The sequence below is a fragment of the Pristis pectinata genome, chromosome 9, assembly GCF_009764475.1.
Source record: "Pristis pectinata isolate sPriPec2 chromosome 9, sPriPec2.1.pri, whole genome shotgun sequence".
NCBI classification, from domain to species: domain Eukaryota; kingdom Metazoa; phylum Chordata; class Chondrichthyes; order Rhinopristiformes; family Pristidae; genus Pristis; species Pristis pectinata.
Window position 1 is genome coordinate 58,413,692 of NC_067413.1, and position 26,550 is coordinate 58,440,241.

General features: G+C 38.6%; 1 protein-coding gene across 1 annotated transcript in view; it reads left to right on the top strand.

The window, feature by feature from the left end:
• gra (granulito) overlaps nt 1-26,550 on the top strand; it is a 65,376-nt gene that overhangs the window by 8,702 nt on the left and 30,124 nt on the right. The window contains exons 2-3 of the mRNA XM_052023720.1: nt 7,295-7,392; nt 19,236-19,309. Of these exons, the coding sequence (XP_051879680.1) occupies nt 7,295-7,392; nt 19,236-19,309 (172 nt within the window). The remainder of the gene's footprint in view (nt 1-7,294; nt 7,393-19,235; nt 19,310-26,550) is intronic.

Genomic DNA, 26,550 nt, shown 5'->3' on the forward strand with positions numbered 1-26,550 from the left:
TTATTGGCTATCTTCCCTCTACACTCTCAATCTTGACCCAAAATGTCAACCATTCCTTTGCCTCTACAGATGCTGCTTGACCTGGTGAGTTCTTCTAGTTGTTTAACTTTTGCTCCAGATTCCACATCTGCAGTTTCTTGCATCTCTATTGTTTTATACAAGTTCATCACAAATTATTTGCCTTATATTTGTCACAATTTATAAAGCTATTCATTCTCAATGCTATTTTAAACATTTTCTCAATCTGCCATACTACTTTCAAAAAAAAACTATGCACATATAACCTCATTTTTCTCTAATCTTGTGTCCATTTTACAATTATGCCCTCTACTTTATATTGGCTCTTCTCATTCTTAATATTCATTTTTTAATATACTATAAATATTAGAAAATACAGTTCCTTGCTCCCCCTTGATTACCTGGAATTAGAAAATGGTATCTTACTTTTTCTGTCAGATCTTAAGATTTTGCCTGGAAAATGGGTTGGTGCTATTAGGCAGAAAAGCAATGCAAGAATTTCCTTGGATTTTAATAATGATCTTTATGGAACAACAGCAGTACTAAATTGGAGGAATCATAGGTGCATCTGAAATGGAAACAGGAGTTGGCTTTATAGTCCTTTCAGCCCGCCCTGCTATTCAATGATATCATAGTTGATCTTCAGTTTCAATTCACTTTCTTAACTGATCTCTATATTCATTGATCTCATTTGACAAAATAAGTTGTTGTGATTAATTGTGGTTATTAAAGCTTCTGTTTAGCCAAGTTAAAGACAGATTTAGAACTGATGTCAGGAAGTTCCTTAAATATATTAATGCGTGTGCAATTTTTCCTTTAGCAAGGAATATGCTGTCTTCTTTCTGTCTGTTTCCCTGCACTTACGCTGTGATTCTCTTGGATGGCAGAGTGATGTGGTGTACCTGTTTCTCAAATAATGTAACGTTTTCACACACAATTGGTTTGCATCAAGAGCTTAGTAACTCTACATGTGAATAGTTAGTGTACTGCTTTTTAAATTAACCTCTACCTCTCTTGGATGTATAAATGGTGTGAATCAATGAATTCTGAAGACTTTACAATGTGGAATGCATACATGGAAAGCAACAACCCTGGATTAATTGAAGAAAATGCCAGATAATTTGATGGGATAATGAAGTAAGATGAACTGATAGGCTTCTTCGTTTATACTTGCCTCAGGACACCTCACACCTCACAGCAGTGCCTGACTCGCTGAGTGTTTCTAGCATTTTTGGTTTTTATTTCTGATTTCCAGCAAAGCAGTTTTGTTTTATTTTCATGGATATGCCATTTGAGTTATTTGCTTTTTATTTTAGAGTGTGACAAAGGAACATGATGAAAGTAAGGCTGTGGATATGCTGTGAATGTAGATGTTTTCCAATAATACTTGTGATATGGTTATGCAATGCCTGGCACTAGAAAACAAAAGTAGGAAAGTGTGGGATTATTTTATATCAGCTACATGAGTAGAGGTTGCACCCAGATTTAGGTGATAGTAGTTGTTATTACTTTGGAAGATTGTTTGTAGTGGGTTCTTATGTGGAACTATTTTTCTTTTACTTTATGTCATATATGATCAGAAGCTTTGGGTCAGAAATACAGTGGCTAAGCTTGCTGACAATGCAAAGTTGGTGAAGATAAAGAATTTAAAGGTAGAAAATGGTAGATTTGCTTCAGAATAATTTAAGTATTACTGGAAATTGAGAAAACATATTGCAGTAGATAACCACAACAGAGAAATGGCAAATATTATATAGGGGCTAGAAATCCAGAAAGCAGTTATTATTCACTCAGAAATAATGCACCTAAAAATTAAATTAAAAAAAGAACTTGCATTTCTATGGCACTTTTTACATCCTTAAGATGACTCAAAGTCTTTCTTCATTTCATCCAAATCTACCTTGTTGCAGCCCCTGCACTTTATTTGTTTACCTCCATGCACTTTCTCTGTAGCTGTATTCTGCATTCTGTTTTCTTTCTCTACCTCAATGCACTTATGTATGGCATGATCTGCCTGGATGGCACACAAATAAAGTTTTTCACTGTATTTTGGTACATGTGACAATAATAAACCAATACACTTGGCAACATGCTTGATGCTTACAAATTTGAAAACAGAAAATGCTGGAAATACTCAGCAAGTCAAACTGCATCTATGGGAAGAGAAACAAAGCTAACATTTTAGGTCAAAGTCCCTTTGGCAGAAGATTTTGAGTATTTCCAGCATTTTCTGTTCTTATTTCAAATTTCCAGCATCTGCAGTTTTTGGTGGTTTTTCACTTGATGCTTACAATTTGTTATACTATCATGAGATGGCACTGGATGGTGCTACATTATCTTACATTTTTCATTGCATTGAAAAGCAAAAGGCTGCAGATGTTGGAAATCTGATACTCAGCAGGTCAAGCAGCATCTGGAAAGAAAGAATTGACATTTCAAAGCTATGACCTTTCATCAGATTCTTCATGTTTTTTGTTTAAGAGTATTCTAATTTAAATATTCAGTACAATATTCAATAAACACACTTATTCTTTCAATACCTCCAAATAAACACACCCATTAGCATCCATGCAATTTAAACTAATGCTTAACATTAGTTTAGATTAATGCAAACAATTTTCTCAGGTCTGATCATTGCTGTTTTTAGCTATAGCATGGTTGAGCTGTGGAATTCTTGTTCTGCAGCAGTGGGTACAGTTCATCCCTTGCTGGGTCAACCTCAATTTCACTGTCCTTGTGCTCTTCCACAGTCTTCCTCAGATGACATTTCCTGTGGCAGGAACAATTTCGCCCCATAGGATCTAGGACATGACAAATTCTGATAACTGTAGTTTTCTACCACCTCTTCTGTTTAATGGTTGAATCCCTGACATATCAATTGGTTTAAGGCATTTAGCTGATCTGTTGTAGAAGAACGTTGCTTTTCCTTTTTTCTCTCCCGTCTGTGGATTCTATTTGGACTTTTAGGTTTCATCAGCCTTGTTCAATTACAGTTCATCAGACTCTTGACTGGCCTAGAAGTGAACCCTGAGATTAGCATACTGAAATATGCATTTGTACATTCTTCTTCCATCTTGTGCTGCAGAAATTCAGCTGCTTTAACAGCATTCTCCATTTTTAATTGTCTGGTGAACAGTGTGGTGACGCAATTGGATAAGTGGATTTCTACTTGCCGGCAAACTTTGTAAACTTGACTGCAGAAAATTGTGTGCTTCATCTGGGCCACTGCATTGGGGCAAACTGAGCCTTCAGCTTGTGAATGATCGTTGTGGCTATCCCTCGAGGTCGAGGATGATAGTCTTCATTCCGTTGATCTATTTATGGGCTCTCAAGTGAAAGTAGCCCACAGAGCGAAGACGCCTGTGTGTGTATTTGTTTAACGTGTACTTGATGTTGCACTAGAAAAAGCACACGATACTTCACAAATCAACCAACTGATTCCAATGGCATGGAAACCATGACGATTGGAGCTGATGGATTTGTTGCAGCCTTCATCTGCCTTCACAGCAGTTGAGTTCAAAATAACTTTGTCCTCTTGTTCCACCGTTGAGGTCTTGGTTGGATTGTTCTTTGTCAGGGACCTCACCATCGATCTTACCGCCATGGGTGACCCTACCAGGAGCATAGCTCCAGATGGCATCGCTCTCTGGATCTCAGGACCATACAAGCTTCTCCACCACGTGAATAATAGCTAAAGTTGTGATTATATTGTTGTAGCCAGGGAGTATAGCATAGCCAGTTGTCAAAGTTTGTTTTGCCTTTCTTGTGAGTAGGACTTGTTCTGACTTGCCAGTTTGATGACAACATTGCTTTGTACAAGTCCCTGCTTCTATCAAGATCAGGCTGGCCTGGGAATGCATATTGATAAGAGGATCTGCAAGTACTTACTTCAGAAGTTTTGGTGCATTAATTGTAAATCAGTAGAGTAAAAAATGGTAGCTAGCTATTGTCAGCAAATTTTGGTGCAATGATTGTAAAAGCTAACTTTTGTGGATGCTGTGAGGGTTGTGTTGATGGAGAGGGAAGCAGAGCCAAAGTTTCAGGACAATGGCTTTCATCAGAACTGATCTTTCTCTTTCGAGGAGAGTTCTTGGAATCTTGGCTTTGGGTTGCTGGGACTAGAGGTGGGATGTTTGGCAATGGAAGGGGGCTAAAAGGAAAGGAAGTATGAAATGGGGGGGGTGGGGGGGAGAGATGTGGGGGGAGAGCCGAGATTGTGGGGACTGAGGAACCCAGGAGACAGTTAGGGGAAAGGATCCTTACCAGTGGGAGAGTAACGAACAGGGGGACATTGTTACAAAATAAGGGGCTTGTAGTTTAAAATGAGTGCGGAAAAAAACAAGAGTGTGAATTTCTGGAATATCCCTGCCCCAGAGGGTGGTGAAGGCTTAGATCATTTGATATATTTAAGGTGGAGATGGATAAATATTTAAAAGATTGAGGAATTGAGGGTTATGGGCACAGTAGAGGAGTTGAGGCCAGCATCGATCAGCCATGATCATATTGAATGGTGGGGAAGGCTTGAGGGGCATGGTGGCCTACTCCTATTTCCTTATGTTCTTGTATGGGAACAGAGGGAGTCTGAGGTTAGACTCGGGAGGGAATCAATGTGGGCAAGATTCTGTGTGTGTATCATCAGAATGTGTACTTCATATGAGTGCCCACGTAAATGTGTGTGCTAAGTCTATACAGTAAAATCTGGTGTCCTATCATCTTGGACCTCCTTGTTGACATAATCTGCTCAAACTGCTTCCTGATACTATGTTGTATTACACTGTCACCATTAGCTAGTTCTTACTTATAATTAAGTACCTCTTGTTACAATCTGTGGGTCTCGACAAATCATGTTTTGAGATATTTTTGAGCTACTTACAAGCCTGAAATTTTGTTATCGTCCATATTGGCAACACACTATGACCTCTGTTTGATGGTTACAATTGTTACTTTACTATTACATGGTGTTACTTCTCCTACAATATACTTCTGAAGTGCTCCTACAATATATTTCTGAAGTGCTATATTAAAAGAAAACATTGCAACCAATTTACCCACATTATAATTCCACAACACAATGATAGTTATATCTAGATTTAATGATGTTAGTTGAGAGATAAATTGGCCAGAACTCCCTGCTCTTTGAAGTACCATTAACTTTATTTGAGGGCACAAATAGCGCCTTAGTTTAATGCCTTTTCAAAGCAGTGCTGCATTCAACAGCACACAACTTGCACTAAGTGTCAGCATAAATTTTGTGCTCAGTTCTCTGGAATGGTACTTAAACCCCATAATCTTCTAATTGGAGATTAAATTTCTACAATTTAGCAATCTTGACTGATAGCCTTGAAATTATATATGCTGTTCTAATCCTTGTGTTTGTAGCAATTAAAGGGAAAGGAAAGAAATGATTTGCATTTACATAGCTGCTTTCCTATCCTTTCCTGGATGTTTAATAGTCATTGATTTACTTTTGAAGTATAGTTACTTCAATGATGCAGAAAATTTACAGGGCAATTTTCCCACAGTAAACTCTAAGTAATTAATGACTAAAGTAATTAAGTAGTGATGCATGAGGTACAAAGAATGAGTAAGATGTTGGGCTAACTCTACTGCTCTTCTTAAATGAACCCATGAGATCTTTTATATCCAGCTGAGGGAGCAGATAAGGTTTTGATTGCACATCTATTCTTCATTAGTCCACCATTGCCTCAAAATTGCTTTACAGTATTAGCTTATATTTTTATAGTGGACCTTGAACTCACTTATTTCTCACATTAGCCATAGCCAATATTGTATAAAGGTTTTCCAGAAAGTTTGAGAGGATAGAAAACTAGATCGAAGATCGAATAATATATCGTCCTTGTTCCTATGGAAAAGCTGAGAGTTCAGATTGTTTTATTTTGTGAATCCTGGATGAGGTATTGTTGATGTTATTCCACCTTGTCCAGAGTGATAATCCAGAGGACATCATCTATCCTTGAAGTGCTTAAATTCAAACTAATCAGATTAAATATACTGCATTGTGGGACATGTATCTATATTATAGGCTTGCTTAGGAGACGGTGAATGTTTCATCACTGAAGTTTCCCACTTTAAGCGTATTGTGGGGAGAGAGAGGATATTGGGAAGATTCTTCTAGTGTACCAAGAAATTAGTCTGACAGCAAAATATAGTTGTCCTGGTGCAGTGTCTTGACCCGAACCGTTGACAGTTCCTTCACCCTCACACTGATGCTGCCCAACCTGCTGAGTTACCCCAGCAGATTGTTTGTTGCTCCAGATTCCACATCTGCAGTGTCTCATGTCAGCAAAATATGATTACTTGACATCCTATCATATAGATTTGGTTATTTTTGTATTTAGAAATGTGCAGTTCAAACATGTTAGCATGTAACAGCTATCATTAAACATTTTATGAACCCTTGAATCCTTTTGTCAAATAGGTCTTTATAATTTGATATATTGATGCGTTTCAGTGTTTCCATCATATATTCAGGGGTGTAATGCTTCTGGCAATGTGCAATTTATTTGTATTTAAAAGTTTTCGTCTTCGCTCCCTTTAGTGAGATTCTCTAGTGAGATATTATTAGTCTGAATTTTTTAGAAAATGTGTCAAACCAGCTGGAGTAATGAATTCCTTTAATCTTCCTTCTCTGTGAGAAGGCAAAATGAATGGGTGAGATAATCATAAATACTAGAACTCTCTCATATTTTTGTCCTTACTCCTTTGCACCTCTCTTAGATTATCATTAATGCATTCTATCAGGGAAGACTCACAAAAAATATTAAAAGGAACACTGGTTTCCAAACTATTTTTAAAGTCTAGAATCCAACCCTGAAGGTTATACTTTGAAGTTTTTTAAATAAAAAAATTAAGAATTTACATTTAAAAGTGTTTGAAGGTGGTGACCAATAAAACATAGATTTATTGTGTCAGTAAAACTTGTATAATCTTGCATAAAGAAAACTATGTTCAATATTCCAAAAATTAAAATATTACTGACAATGTGAACCATTTCTCATCAAGAATTTAAGCTATATTTCTGGTATGTTAATAAGAGAAGTGTGTATTCATATTCACACACATCTTTGCAATGTCCCAAAGCACTTTAGTGCTAGAAATTATAGTTATAGAGATGATGTATGTGGTTTAATGTAATTTATAGAATTTTTGTATTATCTATTGTGTTATTGAAAGTTATTCAAATGACATGGTTTAAATTTTGCTTTCATTAGATTGTTTTATTGCATAGTTTAAAAACTACAAGTTTTAATAACAGGATATCTCCAATAATCATGGATACCACCAGGAAGGTACCAGTAATCCGCAAATCCCTCAAACCAGCAAGACCATTGCATCGTTTATCTGCTGAGATAGGTAAGTGGCACTGTTTATAGCTTTGGTAGAGCACGCTAAGTGCTCCATTTATTTTCACCACCATTCTGCCAAGGTCTTATTTAAATAAACTTGCAGAAACACTTTTGATTTTGCATATGTATTAAATTACGTAGGGCATCAACAGCATGTATTCATTATGCAATATGCTGTTGGACAGTATGACCATAACAATAAGATGAGTTAAAGTCATAGAGTTGTACAGCATGGAAACAGGCCCTTTGGCCCAACTGGACCATGCTGATCAAGATGCCCATCCAAGCTAGTCCCATTTCTGTGTTTGGCCCATATCTTTTTGAACCTTTCCTAACCATATACCCATCTAAATATCTTTTAAAAGTAGTTATTGTACCTGCTTCAACCATTTCCTCTGGTAGCTCATTCAATCTATGCGCCACCCACTATGTGTAAAAAAAAGAAGAAAAAGATGCCCCCTAAGTTCCTATTAAATCTTTCCCCTTTCACCTTAAATCTATGGCCTCTAGTTCTTTATTTTCCCAATCCTGGGAAAAAGACTGAGTTAACTCCCCCTATCTATTGCCAGATTTTATGGACCTACCAGGGACAAATTGTAGTGGTCGAGTGTCTGGCACCGAGGCAGGACCCTCATCTCAGATAGGAGGGAGGGTAAAGAGGAGAGCAGTAGTGATAGGGGATTCAATAGTTAGGGGGACAGATAGGAGATTCTGTGGGAGAGATCGAGAATCCCGGATGGTCTGTTGCCTCCCTGGTGCCAGGGTCCGTGATATCTCAGATCGAGTTCTTGATATTTTCAGGAGGGAGGGTGAGCAGCCAGATGTCATGGTCCATGTTGGGACCAATGACGTGGATAGGAAGAAGGAAGAGGTCCTGCAAAGAGAGTTTAGAGAATTAGGTGCAAAGTTAAAGGACAGGACCTCCAAGGTCGCAATCTCAGGATTGCTACCAGTGCCACGTGCTAGTGAGACTAGAAATAGGAGGATCATGCAGCTAAGTATGTGGCTAAGGAGTTGGTGCAGGAGGGAGGGCATCAGGTTTCTGGATAATTGGGCTTTGTTCCAGGGAAGGTGGGATCTGTTCTGAAGGGACGGTTTACACCTGAACTGGAAGGGGACTAACATACTTGCGGGTAGGTTTGCTAGTGCTGCTCCAGTGGGTTTAAACTAGATTTGCAGAGGGAGAGGAATCAGAGTGTTAGAGAAGAAAGTGAGAAGGAAAATCATCATGCGAGGTCTGCAGGTATGGACAGAAATCAAAGGTTTGTACATGATAGTAATGTTCTCAGGTGCATCTATTTCAATGCAAGGAGTATCGTAGGTAAGGCGGATGAGTTTGGGGCGTGGATTGGCACGTGGGATTACGATGTTGTTGCTATTAGTGAGACGTGGTTGCAGGAGGGGCAGGACTGTCAGCTTAATGTTCCGGGCTTCCATTGTTTCAGACGTGATAGAGGGGGAGGGATGAAAGGGGGAGGAGTGGAATTACTGGTCAGGGAACAGATCACAACTATGCCTAGACAGGACAGCCCAGAGGGCTCGTCTACAGAGGCCATATGGATGGAGCTGAGGAACAGGAAAGGTGTGGCCACACTAATAGGGTTGTATTATAGACCGCCCAATAGTCAGAGAGAATTGGAGGAACAAATCTGTAGGGAGATAGCAGACCGATGTAAGAAACAGAAAGTTGTAATAGTAGGGGATTTTAACTTTCCACATATTGACTGGGACTCCCACACTGCAAAAGGGTGGGATGGCTTGGAATTTGTCAGATGTGTTCAGGAAAGTTTTCTAAATCAATATATAGAGGTACCAGAGAATGCAATACTTGATCTGCTATTAGGGAACCAGGCAGGTCAGGTGACAGAAGTATGTGTAGGTGAGCATTTTGGGTCCAGTGACCATAATGCAATTAGTTTCAAGATAATTATGGATAAGGATAGGTCTGGTCCTCGAGTGGAGGTTCTAAATTGGAGAAAGGCCAATTTTGCGGAAATGAGCAAGGATCTAGGTAGGGTGGATCGGGATAAGTTGTTTTCTGGCAAGGATGTGCTCAGTAAATGGAAAGCCTTCAAAGACAAAATTTTGAGAGTGCAGAGTTTGTATGTTCCTGTCAGGATTAAAGGCAAGGGTAACAAGCATAGGGAACCTTGGTTTTCAAGGGAGATTGGTGAGCTGGTTAAGAAAAAGAGAGAGGTGTATAGCAGGTATAGGCAACTAGGAACAGATGAGGTACTTGAAGAGTATAGGAAATGTAAAGAAAATACTGAAAAAGGAAACCAGGAAGGCAAAAAGAAGACATGAGGCTGCTTTGGCAGATAATGTGAAGGTAAACCCAAAGGGTTTCTACAGGTATATTAAGAGCAAAAGGATAGTAAGAGACAGAATTGGTCCCCTAGAAGATCAGAGTGGTCATATATGTATGGAGCCTCAGGAGATGGGGGAGGTCTAAACAGTTTTTTTGCATCAGTATTTACTCAGGAAACTGGCATAGTGGATATGGAAGGAAGGGAAACAAGCACTAGTGTCATGGAACATATAGAGATTAAAAAGGAGGAGGTACTTGATGCTTTACAGCGAATAAAGGTAGATAAATCCCCAGGGCCTGACAAGATATTTCCTCTGACCTTGAGAGAGACTAGTGTAGAAATTGCAGGGGCCCTGGCAGATGTATTTAAAATGTCCTTAGCCACGGGTGCGGTGCCAGAGGACTGGAGGATAGCTCATGTTGTTCCATTGTTTAAGAAAGGCTCGAAGAGTAAACGAGGTAATTACAGGCCAGTGAGCCTGACATCAGTAGTGGGTAAATCACTGGAAGGTGTTGTGAGAGATAGGACATATAAGTACTTGGACAGCCAAGGGTTGATTAAGGCTAGTCAGCATGGCTTTGTGCGTGGTAGATCGTGTTTAACGAATTTTGTGGAGCTTTTTGAGGAGGTCACTAAGAAAGTAGATGAAGGTAAGGCTGTGGATGTTGTCTACATGTACTTTAGTAAGGCCTTTGACAAGGTCCCACATGGGAGATTAGTTCAGAAGGTTCAGTCAATGGGTATCCATGGAAAGGTTGTAAACTGGATTTGAAATTGGCTGAGTGGGAGAAGACAGAGAGTGGTTGTGGATGGTTGTTTCTCAGATTGGAGGCCTGTGACTAGTGGTGTGCCTCAGGGATCTGTGCTGGGGCCATTGTTGTTTGTTGTATATATCAATGATCTAGATGATAATGTGGTAAATTGGATTAGTAAGTTTGCGGATGACACTAAGATTGGAGGTGTAGTGGACAGTGAGGAAGGCTTTCAAAGCTTGCAGAGGGATCTGGACCAACTGGAAGAATGGTCCAGAAAATGGCAGATGGAATTTAATGCAGACAAGTGTGATGTGTTGCATTTTGGAAGGACAAATCAAAGGAGGACATACACAGTAAATGGTAGGGCACCGAGGAGTGCGGAGGAACAAAGGGATCTGGGAGTTCAGATACGTAATTCCTCGAAAGTAGAGTCACAGGTAGACAGGGTTGTAAAAAAGGCTTTTGGCATCCTGGCATTTATAAATCAAAGTATTGAGTATAGGAGTTGGAATGTTTTGGTGAGGTTGTATAAGTCATTGGTGAGACCAAATTTAGAATATTGTGTGCAGTTCTGGTCGCCGAACTACAGGAAGGATGTCAGTAAGATTGAAAGAGTGCAGAGGAGATTTACAAGAATGTTGCCGGGTCTTCAGGATTTGAGTTATAAGGAAAGATTGAGCATGTTAGGACTTTAATCCTTGGAGCGGAGAAGAATGAGGGGAGATACGATAGAGGTTTACAAAATGATGAGGGGCATAGACAGGGTTAATGTAAGTAGGCTCTTTCCACCTAGATTATGAGAGATAAGTACAAGAGGACATGGCTTTAGGGTGAAAAGGGAAAGGTTTAGGTGGAACATTAGAGGGAACTTCTTCACTCAAAGAGTGGTGGGAGTGTGGAATGGGCTGCCATCTGATGTGGTAAATGCGGGCTCGCTCTTAACTTTTAAGAGTAAATTGGATAGGTATATGGACGAGAGAGGTCTGGAGGGGTATGGGCTGGGGGCAGGTAAATAGGACTAGCCGAATAATGTTTCGGCACAGACTAGAAGGGCCGAATGGCCTGTTTTCTGTGCTGTAGTTTTCTATGGTTCTATGGAAAGTGTGTCTATTGTGATTTTGAAAACTAATTGAAGGCTTTGGATTTGAATGACAATTACATATCACTAATTGTGGAGACTTTGTCTGCAATCTTAGTCATTTTTGGGGTAGGTCAGAGGACTTTGGATTTGAAAAGATTCCCTCCCACCTGCTGAAAAAGAAAAATATATGTGGGCAGTATGGTAAGCATAATGTTGATAATAGAGAAACTTTTAGGGGCAATAATCAGTGATTAAAATTTTTAAAAATAACTTGGAAAAAATATTCATTAATGAAGTCAACTTAATGTATCTTGCTGCCCACACTCAACGCAAAGTTCACAGATGCCCTGAGCTTTACTTATGCATGGCTATAAGAAAGTAATAGTTGGACAAAAAACTCCGAGGTCCAGGTGGCAAGGTCCTACATCTAATTGGGTTACATAGCAGTTTTATGGGCAGAGCTTGTCCTGGTTCAGCAATGAAAACCATTGTCAGACGGTAAAGTCACAGCCCTAGCTTTCAGTTCATGTTTTTTTAAAGTGCTTTTTTGATATTCAGGAGCATTCAGAAATTAAAATTGAAATGAACATTATATAAATTATTAAACATTTTAAAGAATCACCTAAACCACTGAAATAATTAAGAACATTACTGGATTTATAAATAATAAAAAAAATCTTATTCTTAGCTTTTTTCCTCAACTTTAAAAGCTCCTTTCAAGCAAATGGACATGGATTCTAACCAAATGCTGAATGATGAGAAGATTCCCAGCTTAAATCTTGGAAAATTACTGCAAGCTTGTGCTTCCCCTTGGAGTCCAATGATTCAGTGTAGTGACTGATTTGCTCGCACAGTATTCAGAATTTTCTGTGTCTAGGTATTCATGCAACAAAAGCTTGAACTTGCTGCTATATGTATAGGTAACAGCCAGCAATTTGCTGTAGTAGTGTTGATAGTGCCAGAGCATTATGTTTCGCTGACATTGGTTTAACAGAGAGGAAAGATGTGGACATATATCTAATGTGTGCATTGACTTTCAAAGGCTATTCATTAAAACACCAGACTTAGCAAAATTAAGTATACGGTGCTTGTTAGTAGACATTAACAGAGCAGAGGCAACAACCAGGGGGTGGTTGTGAAGACTTAGCATTAAGATATAAGGGAGGTGTACAGTGCCATCCCTTGAAGTTGATATTGGAACCACTTCTTTTGGATATATATCAATGACCTGAGGAGTATAAGCATTATTTAAAAGTTTGAGTATGTGAAATTCAGTAAATACAGTGAATAGACTTCAGGAGGATATAGAAGATATTTGATAGCTGAAAATTTAAGGCAGAACATGAGCAGAAGGATAAATCATACACTTTGAAAGAGGGAACAGAGTGAGTGGGAAATATATGTATATGAGCCTTGGAAAATAATTAGACAAGTTGAAAGCGCAGTGAAGTAGACCATCAGGATTCTCATCTTTATAAACATTTTAGTTGAAAATACTTTAGTGGAGGATTTTGGGTGTCAATTCAGTTTTCTTCTGACTAAGCATATAATGTTCTACAAACAAGATTCATGTTCCCCTCAAGCCTCCTTCCTTATTTTCTTTCTCATCTAATTTCTTCCTCATCTAATTTCTTCAGCATAATCCATTATTTTGTTCTCCTTCAAATGCTTATCTCAATTTTCCTTAAATATATATAACCATTATTCAACTGCCCCAAGTTCTACATTGAAATCACTCTCTGGATAAACTTCTGAATTTCCCATTTATTTCTTTGATAACTACCTTGCATTAATGATGTCTAGTTTTGCTGTTCTGCATAATGAAATTTTGTCACAGTCATAGAGAAGTACAGCACGGAAACAGGCCCTTGTGCTCACATACTCCACGCTGACCATCAAATACACATTTTTACATTAATCCTACCCTAACCTATTTCCATCACATTCCTATCAACTCATTCCCACCCCCACCCCCCACCCCTCTCCCCCAAGATTTTTTTATTCACCTGCACATTAGGAGCAATTTATAATGACCAATTAATCAACTCACACACTTTTGGGATGTAGGAAGAAACCCATGTGTCACAGAGAGAACATGAAATCTCTGCACAAGCAGCTCAAGAGGTCAAGATTGAACCTGGGCTGCAAGAGCTGTAAAGCAGCAGCTCTACGAGCTGCACTACTGTGCCACCAATGTGAGCTGGTGAGTTGAAGACAGCCAGGGGAGGTGTTGGTAGATGTGCTAAAATAGCAAAAATTATCAAAAGCTTGCTGCATAATCTCACAACGTGATGTCTTTAAAGAAATCCTTTCAAAAAAAAATCTAAAGGAAAAGCTGTGACGCTACAGTATTCCTCAGCTTTTTAGCCACTATCCAATGCTTCTGTGCTTTTATCTTAGTTATCCTGGCAAATTACGGAAAGGTGGGGAAGTCCCAAAATCCTGTTTAAAATTGCATCTATTGAACAATTAGCAGACTGAAATTAACAACCCATGTCTCAGTTTTGATAAGTTTTGTTACAATTTGCAATAACTAGTGAACTTTGTTCATTATGGAAATTATTTGGACTTCTTTTTGTTGTCGTTTTCAATTCTAAGTTACTACACTGTCATGATTGTTGCTTATTAAGTGAGTGCGAGAAGGCCTATAATGAAGAATGGCAGCAGCCTTAGGAGCAATAGCAGAATGCTCATTGCATATCCGTAGCTACTTGGGAGTAAAGGGACCATCAGAGAAATGCACTTTGCTGGAACCACACTAAAAGTATAGACAGAAGCTGAGTTTCCTTGGTATGTCTTAATATTAGTGTCTGAGAAGGCTAAGAAGACCTTGTCAGATGGTGACATATGTGCAGAAATGCTGGCTGGATTTGGTGCCAAGCTTAAACAGCAATTATTAGAATAATTACCCTAATTCTCTCAACTTATTTTTTTGAACAATGCTTTTGCCAGAGATGTATGCAAGGTCTACCAGTGAGTTGTCTTAAGCAGGTAACTGATGTCTTCTTTTCCAGATCAACCAGCCTAAACCATCTTTTCCACCAATGGGGCCAGTTTAAATGAGTGGACTTTCATATTTACAACTCTGGCTGTTTGCTGTGGATGCAAGGTGCCATTGACTCCATACATGTCCTAGATAATGTAGGAGTGTCTGTCAATTTGAAGAACTCCCTCTCTATTAATGCATGGCTGGACTGTAACCACTTCTTTCCTGCAAATGTGCATAGGATATCTGGGCTTTTACCACCGTCCATTCAACCCGTGGCAGTTCATTTTCCCTGATCTCTAAGGTTGTTGGAGCTGTGAGGTAGCAGCTGTACTAGCTATGCCACTGTTAACTGCCCATCTTTAATTATCCTTGAACTGAATGGCTTGCCAGGCTACTTGAGAAAGCATTTAAGTGTCATTTATCCTTTACTTGTTTGAATGAGTGCAGTTGCATAAAAAGCTTCCTCAGAGATCTCTTCCATGAGGCATCTAAATGATGAAGCTCAGAAGTGGTATAACTAAAGTTACTGTCAACAAGAAATCTGATTGAAGATGTTTTTCAGGTGCCTTGACAAATCTTAAATATGCACTTGCCTGGTTCTCCAGAATCATGGTGGCCTGCTGTGAACTACGTATTTCTTACTGAAATGTGAATATATCTAACCTGGTGTACGTGAGGCAAAAGTGTTTGGGCATACCCTTAAGCACGGTGACCCCCACTTAGTGTAAATCATTGTCATCCAGCAGTACAGCTGAGGCCCCATGTAAAATGTTAAAACCACCCAAGAACCAACACATCCCACACAAGAAGCTCATATGATTGGCAGTCATCCACTACATGAAATCTTCTCTACCTCCACCAATGGTGCTCTTTGGCTGCAGTGTATTTATACCATCTCCAAAGTTGATGGCAGTTCCTCATCTAGGTACTCTGACCGCACCTGTAACAAATCTGTATCCTCTATTAACAAGGAGAACAAGTGCAGCAGGTTCAAGCAAATATACCATATCCAAGTTGTACACAGCCTGATTAGGAAATGTATCATTTTTCCTTCAATTGTCAGGATGTCCAACTCGGAATTCACTACACAACAATATGAGAATACCTTCACTAGAAAGATTTGAGTGAGGGTTCACCACCACCTTCTCAAGGGTGATGAAAGCATGTCTTGAGACCAATGTCCACATCCTGTAAATAAATAAAAAATATATAGTGCACTTCATAGAGGAGCAATGAGTCACAGCAACTTATGAATTTTTGTGTTTGACAGTGGTTGTGTAAACTCCAGAAGTTGCTCATCATTTTCGTGGTACAGTGACACCAATTGCTGATGGCCTTTCTATTATTAGAACCACATAATTGGGTGCTTAATAACTGTGTGCACAACTCTGGTTTGGCCTCTGCAAGGAATAAAAAGTCTAAAAAAGCAAAATCAAATCTATCCATTAAACAATCAATTGGATTCATTACATGCTCATCATAACTACTCAAACAAATATTAGAAGAAGAACCTGTTGCTTGTTCATTTTGAAAGGATGAAAGACAGCCCTAGGCTTCAATCGCATCACCAACATTTTTAATTCCAGCAAAATTCAAAATTCAGTAACCGAAACAAACTATTGACGTATCAACACCATAAGTTGATTCCATTCTGGAGCTGCATTTAAGCAATTAGTTGAGCTGGAAATGATTTGGTTAGTCTTTCACATATTGGCCATGACATGAGGTGAGAAAATTGTTTTTGCATGTGAACAGCCACTATTATGAAAAGGGACTGTAATAAGAAGTCAAGTAATATAGTGATAATTTAATAAAGTAGCAACAAATTTAATATGTAATAGTGATCAATTGTAGAAGCATAATTGCTCAAAATAAATGGATCATTCTTCAAGGTGGACAGACTTTCCAAGCTTGATTAGGAGCTGCTATACCTAAATTGGATTCCCCCTCACCCCCAGTTACTGACTGTACAATTGCTCTGCCATTTATATTCAGAATGCTGCTAACACCCTTAATATTATGGATCAATAATGTTATTTAAGTTCATTTAATTCACTTTTGAAGTAAGGGCTGCACAGAACATGAATAAGCAGTACATCTACATTCTCCTGTTTTTTTAAATTTATGTTTTATAGCTTTGATAAAAGTAGCAAAGATAAAATTTTTGATAGAAGACGGATCCTTTTTGTAGACTTTTGGAGTAGTACCTGTTGCTAGATATTACAGGAATTGTGGATAATTTGATATTCCTTTAGTCTAGTATTTCCTGTTCAAAATGTATGTTAGTAACTGCAGGAAGATGAGAATCACATAAGTGAACACACAATTTCAAATGTGAAATTGTTTTATTTGTAAAGAATATATTTTTGTATACCTCCTGAATTACAAGAACTCAAAAGTCAATCTTTGATTACAATTTTATTATTACCAGTCAGTAAGTACTCTCATTGTCTTTTGCAAACCTAAGCAGCAGAGTCGTATCATAATTTATATTTTTATATTAATTTAATGGCTACTTGACCTTTTTCCTTTTGGTTGTGATAACAAAATTAAATTATATTTTCCAATGAATTTCTATTATCTTGAAAAATTAGAATTAATATTTTGTTACTTTGGTTGATTATTTACTTCAAAAAAGTGAAATATGAATAATTTGTAAGTTCTTATTAGTGCATTTGTTAAATTTATGGTGTTGTTTAAAAGTTGAAAGCATTAAAAAGAAAGTTTCATTTAGTAAATACTTTGGAAAAGGAATCTTAAGTTTTGCTAATCTGGAACTGTTATAAGGGAACTTCAATGGGATAGAATGTGTTAGGTGTATCCAGCAGGTTTTCTTGAAGCAATATGTAGATAATCCAAGGGGAAGGACTGTACTAGACCTTGAGCTGGGAAATGAGCCTGGCCAGGTGATTGAAGTTTCAGTGGGGGAACATTTTGAGAACAGTGATCAATAAGTTTTAACATAGTTATGGATAAGGATAAGACTGGTCTTTGGGTGAAAGTATTAAATTGTAAGGAGGCTAATTACCACAGTAGTAGGTAGGAACTGGGGAGAGGAGATTGGGAATGCTGTATGACATGGAGTCCTTTAAAGGCCAGCTGGTTAGAGTTCAGGACTAGCATCTTCCTGTGAAGATGAAAGAGAAGGATGGCAAGGTTCAGAAACCTTGAATGACAAGAGATATTGTAAGTTCTGTCGAAAAGAAAAAGGAAGCATATGTAACCTTCAGAAAGCTGAAACAGAGCCTTTGAGGAATATAAAGGAAGCAGGAAAGAAGTTAATGAATTATGAGGGCTGAAAGGAGCCATGAAATGTCCTTGACAAGTAGGGTTAAGGAGAATCACAAGGCATTTGATACATATATTAAGAGTAAGAGGGTACCTAGGGAAAGGGTAGGTCCACTCAAGGACAAAGAAGGGAATCTATGCCTGGAGACAGGAAGTGTGTAAGATTCTAAATGACTACTTTGTGCTGGTATTCAACAAGGCGATGGACATGTATGATGGCAAGATTGGGAAGGGATATGTTTTTCTTCTAGGGCATGTCAATATTAAGAAATTATTAGGCTTCTTGAAAAACATTAAGGTGGATAAGCCACTAATGGAATATATCCCAGGATACTGAGGGAAGCAAGGGAGGAGATTTCTGGGGCCTTTCCCAGATCTTTGTATCCTCTTTAACCACAGCTGAGGCCCAGAAGACATTAGCCATGTTGTTCCTTTATTTTGGAGGGGCAACAGGGACAAACCAGGAAATTATAGGCTGGTGAGTCATCCATCAGTGGTAGGGAAATTACTGGAGAAGGATATAGATCAGTTGGAAATTTGGGAGGAGAAATGGCAGAGGAAGTTTAATCCAGACAAATGTGAGATGTTGCATTTTAGGAAGTCAAATGCAAGCAGAAAGAATACAGGAAATGCCAAGATTCTTAGCAGCACTGATATAGAGAGGGATCTTGGAGTCCAAGTCCACGACTTCCTGGAAGTGACAACACAAGTGGATATGCTGGTAAAGAAGGCATATGGCATACTTGCCTTCATCAGTCAGGCATTGACTATAAAAGATGCAGCTGTGTAAAACTTGAGTTAGGCCACATTTGGAGTATTGTGAGCAGTTCTGGTCACTACATAATAAGAATGTGCAGGCTTTGAAGACAGCGCAGAAGAGGTTCACCAGCATGTTGCCTGGATTGGAGTCTATTAGCTATAATGAGAGGTTGGATAAACTTGGGTTGTTTTTTCTGGAGCATCGGAGGCTGAGGGGCAACCTGATAGAAAAATGCAAAATTATGAGAGGCATAGAAAGGGTAAATGGAATCTTTTTACCAGGGTGAAAATGTCAAATACTAGTGGGAATAGGTTTATGGTGAGAGGGTGAGAGTTTAAAGGAGATTTGTGAGGCAAGTTTTTTTTTTACAGAGAGTGGCACCACTGGAGAGGTGGTATAAGTAGATGCAGTAGCAACATTTAAGAGGCATTTATGTAGACACAAGAACAGGCATGGAATAGAGGGATAAAGACTATGTGCAGGCAGATGGGATTAGTTAGGTTGGCATCATAGTTGGCATAGACCTGGTTGGCTAAAGAGCCTGTTCCTTTGTTGTATTGTTCTGTGTTCTATTTCAATTGCCCATTTCATTGTATGGAAGTAAGAAAACATTTAATTTTCTGCCTTTTATTAATTAAACCATTAATGTTTAATTACCTTTCCACCAGATTCTACAATATGTGTTGATTACCTTCCTCCACTTTTACATCAAAATGAAGTTTCATGGAATGAAGAGAACTTGGTATGATTAATTCCATGCTGATATATATACTCCCACCAGGTGTTTGATTTCTTAAGATTAAAAATCTAAAGGACTTGGATGCTGAGTTTCTTTTTAAACGGATGAAACTATTTAACATTGTCATCATCTTTCATTTATATAATGTAATTAATATAAGCAATGTTCCCTTGAGCTTTACAAATACAAGTAAGGAACATTTATTATGAGCCAGAAACATAAAGTTCAAAATTGGTGACTGAAAAATTGTTAAAGTTTATTTGGTACCATTCCTAAACTCGAAGGGCAGAAAGTTTGAATATTTCCATCCGTGAAATTTGCCAATATTTACCTCTTAAAATGGAAAACTTGAGATTGTAATCTGTACTTGTGTTTGGGGATTCTTTGTGATCATATTAATCATTATATTTTTTTAAATCTTTGATTATCTGCAACTTAATGTGTATTATGTATATTTTTTAGAAAATATTTTTTCTTGAACTGCTTATAAATGTCTCTGATTATCAAGGACATTTGCAAAAAAGGCCTTCTGGCAGCATGAACTGTCAAAAGCCATCAGACTGGTTTATTGATGGGACCTCAGGACTTGTTTGTGACCCACTCTGCTTTGTAGATAGGTCACACTGGCAGGGCTTCAGAGTTGTTTGGAGCCATGCAGCACAAAAAGGTTAGTGTGATTGGAGGCCAGTGGGAATGACCATGAGGCACATGGCAGGTCCGGCATCATTTGATCTGTTCTGTTCAATATTTTATCATTTGATTTTTTTTAGTGCTTCAACATATTAGATCTTTTATTTGTTGTTAATTATTGAGGAGTGCTCAACCCTTAACCTTTTGTGGTAATGTAGCCCCCTTAGCAGTATAACTTGCTTCGTAATATTTTACAGTCCAGAGAAAGATATTGGAATGTTGTTATGTTGATGCCAGCTCTCTAAAAATGCAATGCCTGCATCCTTTAAGCAAGATAATTGCTTATTCAAAAGGAAAATACTGTGGATTATAGGAAATTAGAAATTAAAGAAGAAAAAGCTTGAAATACTAAGCAGAGATCTGTAAGGGCAAGGAAAATGGATGGTTACGTTGCAGATGGAACAATGTAATTGGCAGCCAGCATTTGCTCATCATGTGACACTTTTTAATTCCTCTATCGAGATTCCTGGTTGGCATAACTTCAGCAGTTTGTGGAATTTGCTAGGTTGGGTGAATGTGGTTGCATGCTGCATTCACACCAGGACATGGACAACAATGACTAGCTATCAAGCTAATCATAGCTCACTTAAGATGGGAATAGATGACATTGGCATCATATTACAATTTACAATTAAGTTATAAAGGGTTTTTACACCAGGAGTACCTATTATCTTTCAGTCTGTGGACAGAGATATACAGGATGAGAAAGCACTAGACTTCATTCACGTAGAAGGCTTACTCGAAATGCCACGGACTACTTGCATGCTCTCAATCTCCAGGATGCAAGGAGTTTGGAAACACAGACACATGCAATTCTGTGAAGACACAGGACTGCAGATGCTGGAATCTGGAGCAACAAATAACTTGCTAAAGGAATTGAGGGGGTTGAGCAGCATCTGTGAGAGAAAAGGAATGGTCAATGTTTAGGGTTGAAACCCTGCATCAGGACTGTTGATGCCAGCTCTGAAATGCACAGTTCTGTGCCTAGCTTTCTGGCAGTGATTTTGACTCTTTTATTTGGCATCTATCCTCGTGCTCCCCTTGTGTAACTAAGCCTTTAGGTCTGATTAGTTGTCAGCAAGGACATATCCTTCAAATGTTCCTTGTAATTTTTGTTAAGAGTACATATGATGCTGCACAATGGGTTAACAAGTACCATACTACTGTCAGAAGTGTCAAAACAATCAACAAGATCCATTAAGTTGGAACAAGACAGTTACAAAGGAGTTTTGCTATTTATCTGGATTTCTAGCTGTCTGCTAGATGGTCTCCAACATGACTATTTGGAGAGATGACCTTTACTAAAAGTAAATTAACCAGATTTACAGAAAGCATACTAAAAGGAGCATTTAGAGATCTTCTAATCTTCTAATGGTAATGACTGCTGGAATACTGAGACTACTTAATTAAAGAATGATCCATCCAAACTCTACCCTCCACCCCCCAATATACCAACTGTAATTCTGATCAGCATACTTGCTAACCTGTCCAAATGCACCTTTCACTAAAACTTATGGACTTTACTTTCAATTCACTACATGTAAACAATACCAAATCCAGAGTTATCAGAAGACTTGAATACATCCCAATTTATCATTTCATTAAATAATCAAAAATTGCCCTCAGTGAGCCCTTTACTTGTCTTATGTTCATTTCTCCAGTAGCTACTGCTGAGGAAATAGAAGACTACCAAACTTTCTTTAGGGACTCTATAGATAGATCAGTGTGATTTTGTCCCTACTTGGTAACCACACTGGGATCCAGTCCAACAGGCTTCAAAAATGATTGAACATGTTAGATGGTCTGCTTTGTAACCTTAAGCAGCACAATGTGCCAGTGCTATCAGGTTGAAATGAGGGCATGGCAGAGTGGCTACCAGAGGAGCAGGCATGGTATTCCCCTGAGAGAGGCTGCAGTGTTACCTATATAGTCTAGATTATTGTCTTGGCAGGACACCTTAACACACCTACAACACTGTATGAGAACAGAATGTAGATTGCTATTTTCTTTTAGCAGTGTCTGCTAACTTTGGTCCCATAACTAAACTTTCTAGCTTTCCAGAGGTGGCAGTATATGTTGCTATGGAAGCTGTCAGAGTTATCAGTGACGACATCACCTTCATATTAAAGGAATTGAATGCTCATGTTGTACAGTATGGTCTCCATTCTCTGAATAAATTCCTGTCCCAATTTAGGCTTATCACTTTCCATCCTTTTCTAGAAACCAACCTTACACACAATACCACAATCTAGTGCACCTAATGTTTCTTGGCAAAAGCCATATTTCGTGGATTGGGCACACAACATGAGCATTTGAGTATTCTTCAGTATGGCCTGTTTGTGATCTCAGTTTATATTAGTTGGCATTTTATTTATTGCTTCTTACTCTTTTACACTTTTAAAACTATCATTTCTTCCACAATTTTTAGTAGCTATGGCAATGGTTGTTCACCCTGTCTGTGGTAGCCTGCAGGTTTTCTTTTGAGGGACATAATGTGCAGGCACCCTTGATCTTTTTAGTGGCATTTTTTTGCTAAGGGTTTCATGCTGCTTCTTGTAAGAAAAGGAGTTTCAAGAAAGGAGAGAAGCAGAAAACATTAGATCTATTAAGCTAGCATACGTCATTGGGAAAATGCTGGAATCCATTATTAAGGAGGTAGTAGCAGGACATTTGGAAAATTGTAAGACAACCATGCAAATGACATCATTTTAATGAAAGGGAAATCATGTTTAACAAATTTTCTACAGTCCTTTGAGGATAAAGGGGATCAATAGATGTAGTATATTTGAATTTCAAGAAGATATTTGATTAGGTGCCACATAAAAGGTTACTGCACAAAAGAGGAGAGCGTGGGGTTGGGATAAACTATTGGCATGGAAAGAATAGTCAAGAAAGAGAAGTGAATATTGTAAGCATTTGAAAACATAGTTGAGATAAATAAGTCATCTTTGAAGTGGCAATCAGTATTTAGTGGGATGCTCAACTATTTGTAATCTATATTAACATCTTGGATGGAGGGGCTAAGTGCATTGTAACCAAATTTGCTGATGACTCAAAGGTCACCAAGGAGGACACAAAGAGCCTGCAAAAGAATATAGGAAGGTTAGTTGAGTGGGGAAAAAATTGACTGAGTGTGTAATGGAAAAAAATGAGAGGTAATCCACTTTGGAAGAAAGAATGAAAAAACAAATTATTATTTAAACAGAGTGAAATTACAAAATGTTGCAGTCCAAAGGGATCTAGGGTTCTAGCACATGAAATACAAAATACAAGTACAACAGGGAAAATGGAATGTTGGCCTTTATTGTAAGGGGATATGGAGTATAAAAGTAGGGACATTTTGATGCAAGATTTTCAGTTGACACTGATAGGTTCTCTTAAAGATATATTTTTGTGTGAAAGTGGTTGGGAGGTTTAAAAAAACTGTCCTGCAATGTGTTATAGTCCTCTTTGGGAGAGAAGCTGCGGATTATTGTCTATTGGCATGGAAGATTCAATGGAACTCACTGATGTAGTTTTGTCTGTGGCTTAAATTTTGGGCCAGTTAAGAAAGTGAGTTTATGGACAAGGTATAGCTGTCAAGGTAGGTGTGAAAACAATATATTGTCTCCATAAGCATTTTTATTATTCTTTACTGTTAACAATGCATCATTGTGATTCAGAATGCAATAAATTCTATCAATTGTCCAATGAAGAATGGAACGTGAGTGATGAAGATTAATTGCAAGTGATTGAACTTGAAGTTTGAAGGTCCAGCTCTAGAGGTTCTACAATTAACTATGAACCAAAATTCATTAATTGAAGCTACACAGACCTTTATCTCTTGCTTATAGCAAACTGCCTTGTCTGTATTCATTGGATGGAGATTTGATAGAAATAATCATGATACAGGTGTGGGATCCAAGGTCAAATTTAAACCTGGGTCTTTGGTGCTGTGAGACAGTGTCTCTGCTAGCTGTGCTACAACGCAGCCCACTGAATTTTTCTCTGAAATAATTTTGAGACCTTGCAGCTTTATACAACTTTGGTTAGGCCACAGCTGGAATATTGTGTGCAGTTCTTATTGCCACTCTATAGAAAGAATGTGATTGTATTGAAGAAGAAGCAAAGGAGATGTACCAATATATCATCTGGGATGGAATGCCTCAGTCATAAATATGGACTGAACAGGCTGGGTTTATTTCCTTGGAGAAGAGGAGGCTGAGAGGTGACCTGAAAGAAATATACAATATTATAAGTGGCATAGATAGGGTGGACAGTGAGAAAACTTTTCCCCATAACTAAGATGTCTAAAGCCAGAGAGCACAGGTTTAAGGAGGATTAGAGGGAATCGAAGGAATTTTTTTTCACCTAGAGGATGGTTGCAATCTGGAATGCACTGCCTGAGAAAATCATGGAGGTAGATGCTCTCACAACATTTAAAAAGTATCTGGATGAGCACTTGTATCACCAAAACCAAGCACCAATAAATGGGATTGGAATAGATGGGTGCTTGATGGTTGGCATGGTGGGCCGAAGGGTCTGTTTCGCTGCTGTATGACCATATGACTCTTTGATCTGATTTTCTCCTTGTTTTAATCTCCATCTCATGTTGAAATTGGATTCACTTTCGTGATATCAAAGTACGGTATTGATCGGCTTTTAATTTGGATCAGTCTGAGATATTGCTCTTTTTGTGGTTGTAATAAAGTTGATTTGATAGGGTGATGAAATTAATGTGAAACAAGCATTTTGGGGCCAATATCAAACAAATGGCACTAACCATTTGCATTTGGCTACAGGCTTTCTCTGGGATTTTACATTGTGACTAGCAATTATAGAAGAACTAAAACAGATTGATGGTCTCTCCAGGGCATGTGGAACCTGCATGAACAGAACAAGCAATGGTGTGTCACCTTAACCAATCTGATTAAAGAGTTCTTGCCATGACATGGAGGCATAGAAATCAGAACATGTAGTGTTATGCTTTTTAGTGCTATGTGATTGAATTTAATATTTTAGGTGAATGTAATTGAAACACCATAATTCTGTGCAAAATTGCTTAGTTATCAAAATTCAACCCTGGCAAGGTACATTATACATAGGACATGCACAGAATAATGAAGTCTGCTTTGTAGCAGATTTTTGGAGTATTTGCAGCTGAATTTGTTTCTATAAAAACATTGTTGGCCAATCACATTTTCATAATGTACTGCAGCTGTGCTATTTAAATGACTCGGCCATCTGCGATTTGCTGTGCTGCAGTTTGGAGAGCGCTTGGGGAACTTAAGCCTGCTGCAGTGGCTTTGGATGAAGTACACTGCCTTTTTTTAGTTATTATCTCTTCAATGTAATTTTCATAGCATTTATACTCTGGGTATGCATACTTATGACAATTTGCATGAACTTGAGCCAATGGAGAGGCACAACAGTAGGGCTGTCATGCCCAGGGATGAGATGCCCAGAGACATAAAAGCAAGGATGTACTGCTGAGGCTTTGGATTCGTTAGGCTGCATTTGGAATACTGTGAGCACTTTTGGGCCCCATACCCAAGGAAGGATGTACTGGTTCTGGGGAGGGTCTAGAGAGGTTCACAAGAATGATCCCAGGAATGAAAAGCTTAATGCATGAGGAGTTTTTGCTGCCTCTGGGCCTGTATGTGATCAAGTTCAGAAGGATAATGGGGGATCTCATTGAAACCTACTGGATACTAAAAGGCCTGGATAGAGTGGACATAGAGAGGATGTTTCCATTAGTAGAGAGAGTCTAGGATCTGAGGGCACATCCTCAGAATAAAGGGACATCCCTTTAAAACTGAGATGAGGAGGAATTTCTTCAGCCAGAGGATGGTGAATCTGTGGAATTTGTTGCCACAGAGGGCTGTGGAGGCCAAGTCAAGGCAATTAGGGCAGAGATGGATAGGTTATTGATTGGTAAGGGGGTTAAGGGTTACTGGGAGAAGGTGGGAGAATGAGGTTTAAAACAAAATCAGCCATGACTGAATGGCAGTGCAGACTCGATGGGCTGAATGGACTAATTCTGCTCCTATATTTTATGGTCTAATGGGATATTAGGAAGAGGGAAAAATGGACATGTCAGCCAGCCTTCTCCTCCGTAAGTCTTCAGAGACCTACATATTTGTCTCCAGCCCATTTTAAGGGGCAAAAAATTTCTGGTGACCAAGGGATTCAAAGCTAGTGGTGACAGAGACGCATGATCTTTTGCACAAAGAGCTCCAACCATGCACCCCTGACTGGATTGCTCGATCTATGTAGGTCAAGATCATTGTCTGTAGATAATTTCAGGCAGTAATGGCTGATCTTTGTAATGTATCCGTTTGCTGAGCACCTTCGGTCACCAATGCCCCCAATTCAAGCAAAATGGTCTATGTCCTTGAACAGGAACCATTATGCATAATAAATACAAGGATTTCTGTGAATTATGAACTTCCTGAATGTTTAGGGAGCAATAGTCTGCACTCATGAATTGTTTTGGGCTTCTCTTTGGAAAGAAGAATTCCACATGTATTGCACACTGAACAAACAATTCATAGGTGACCAGGAGAGGAGAAAAA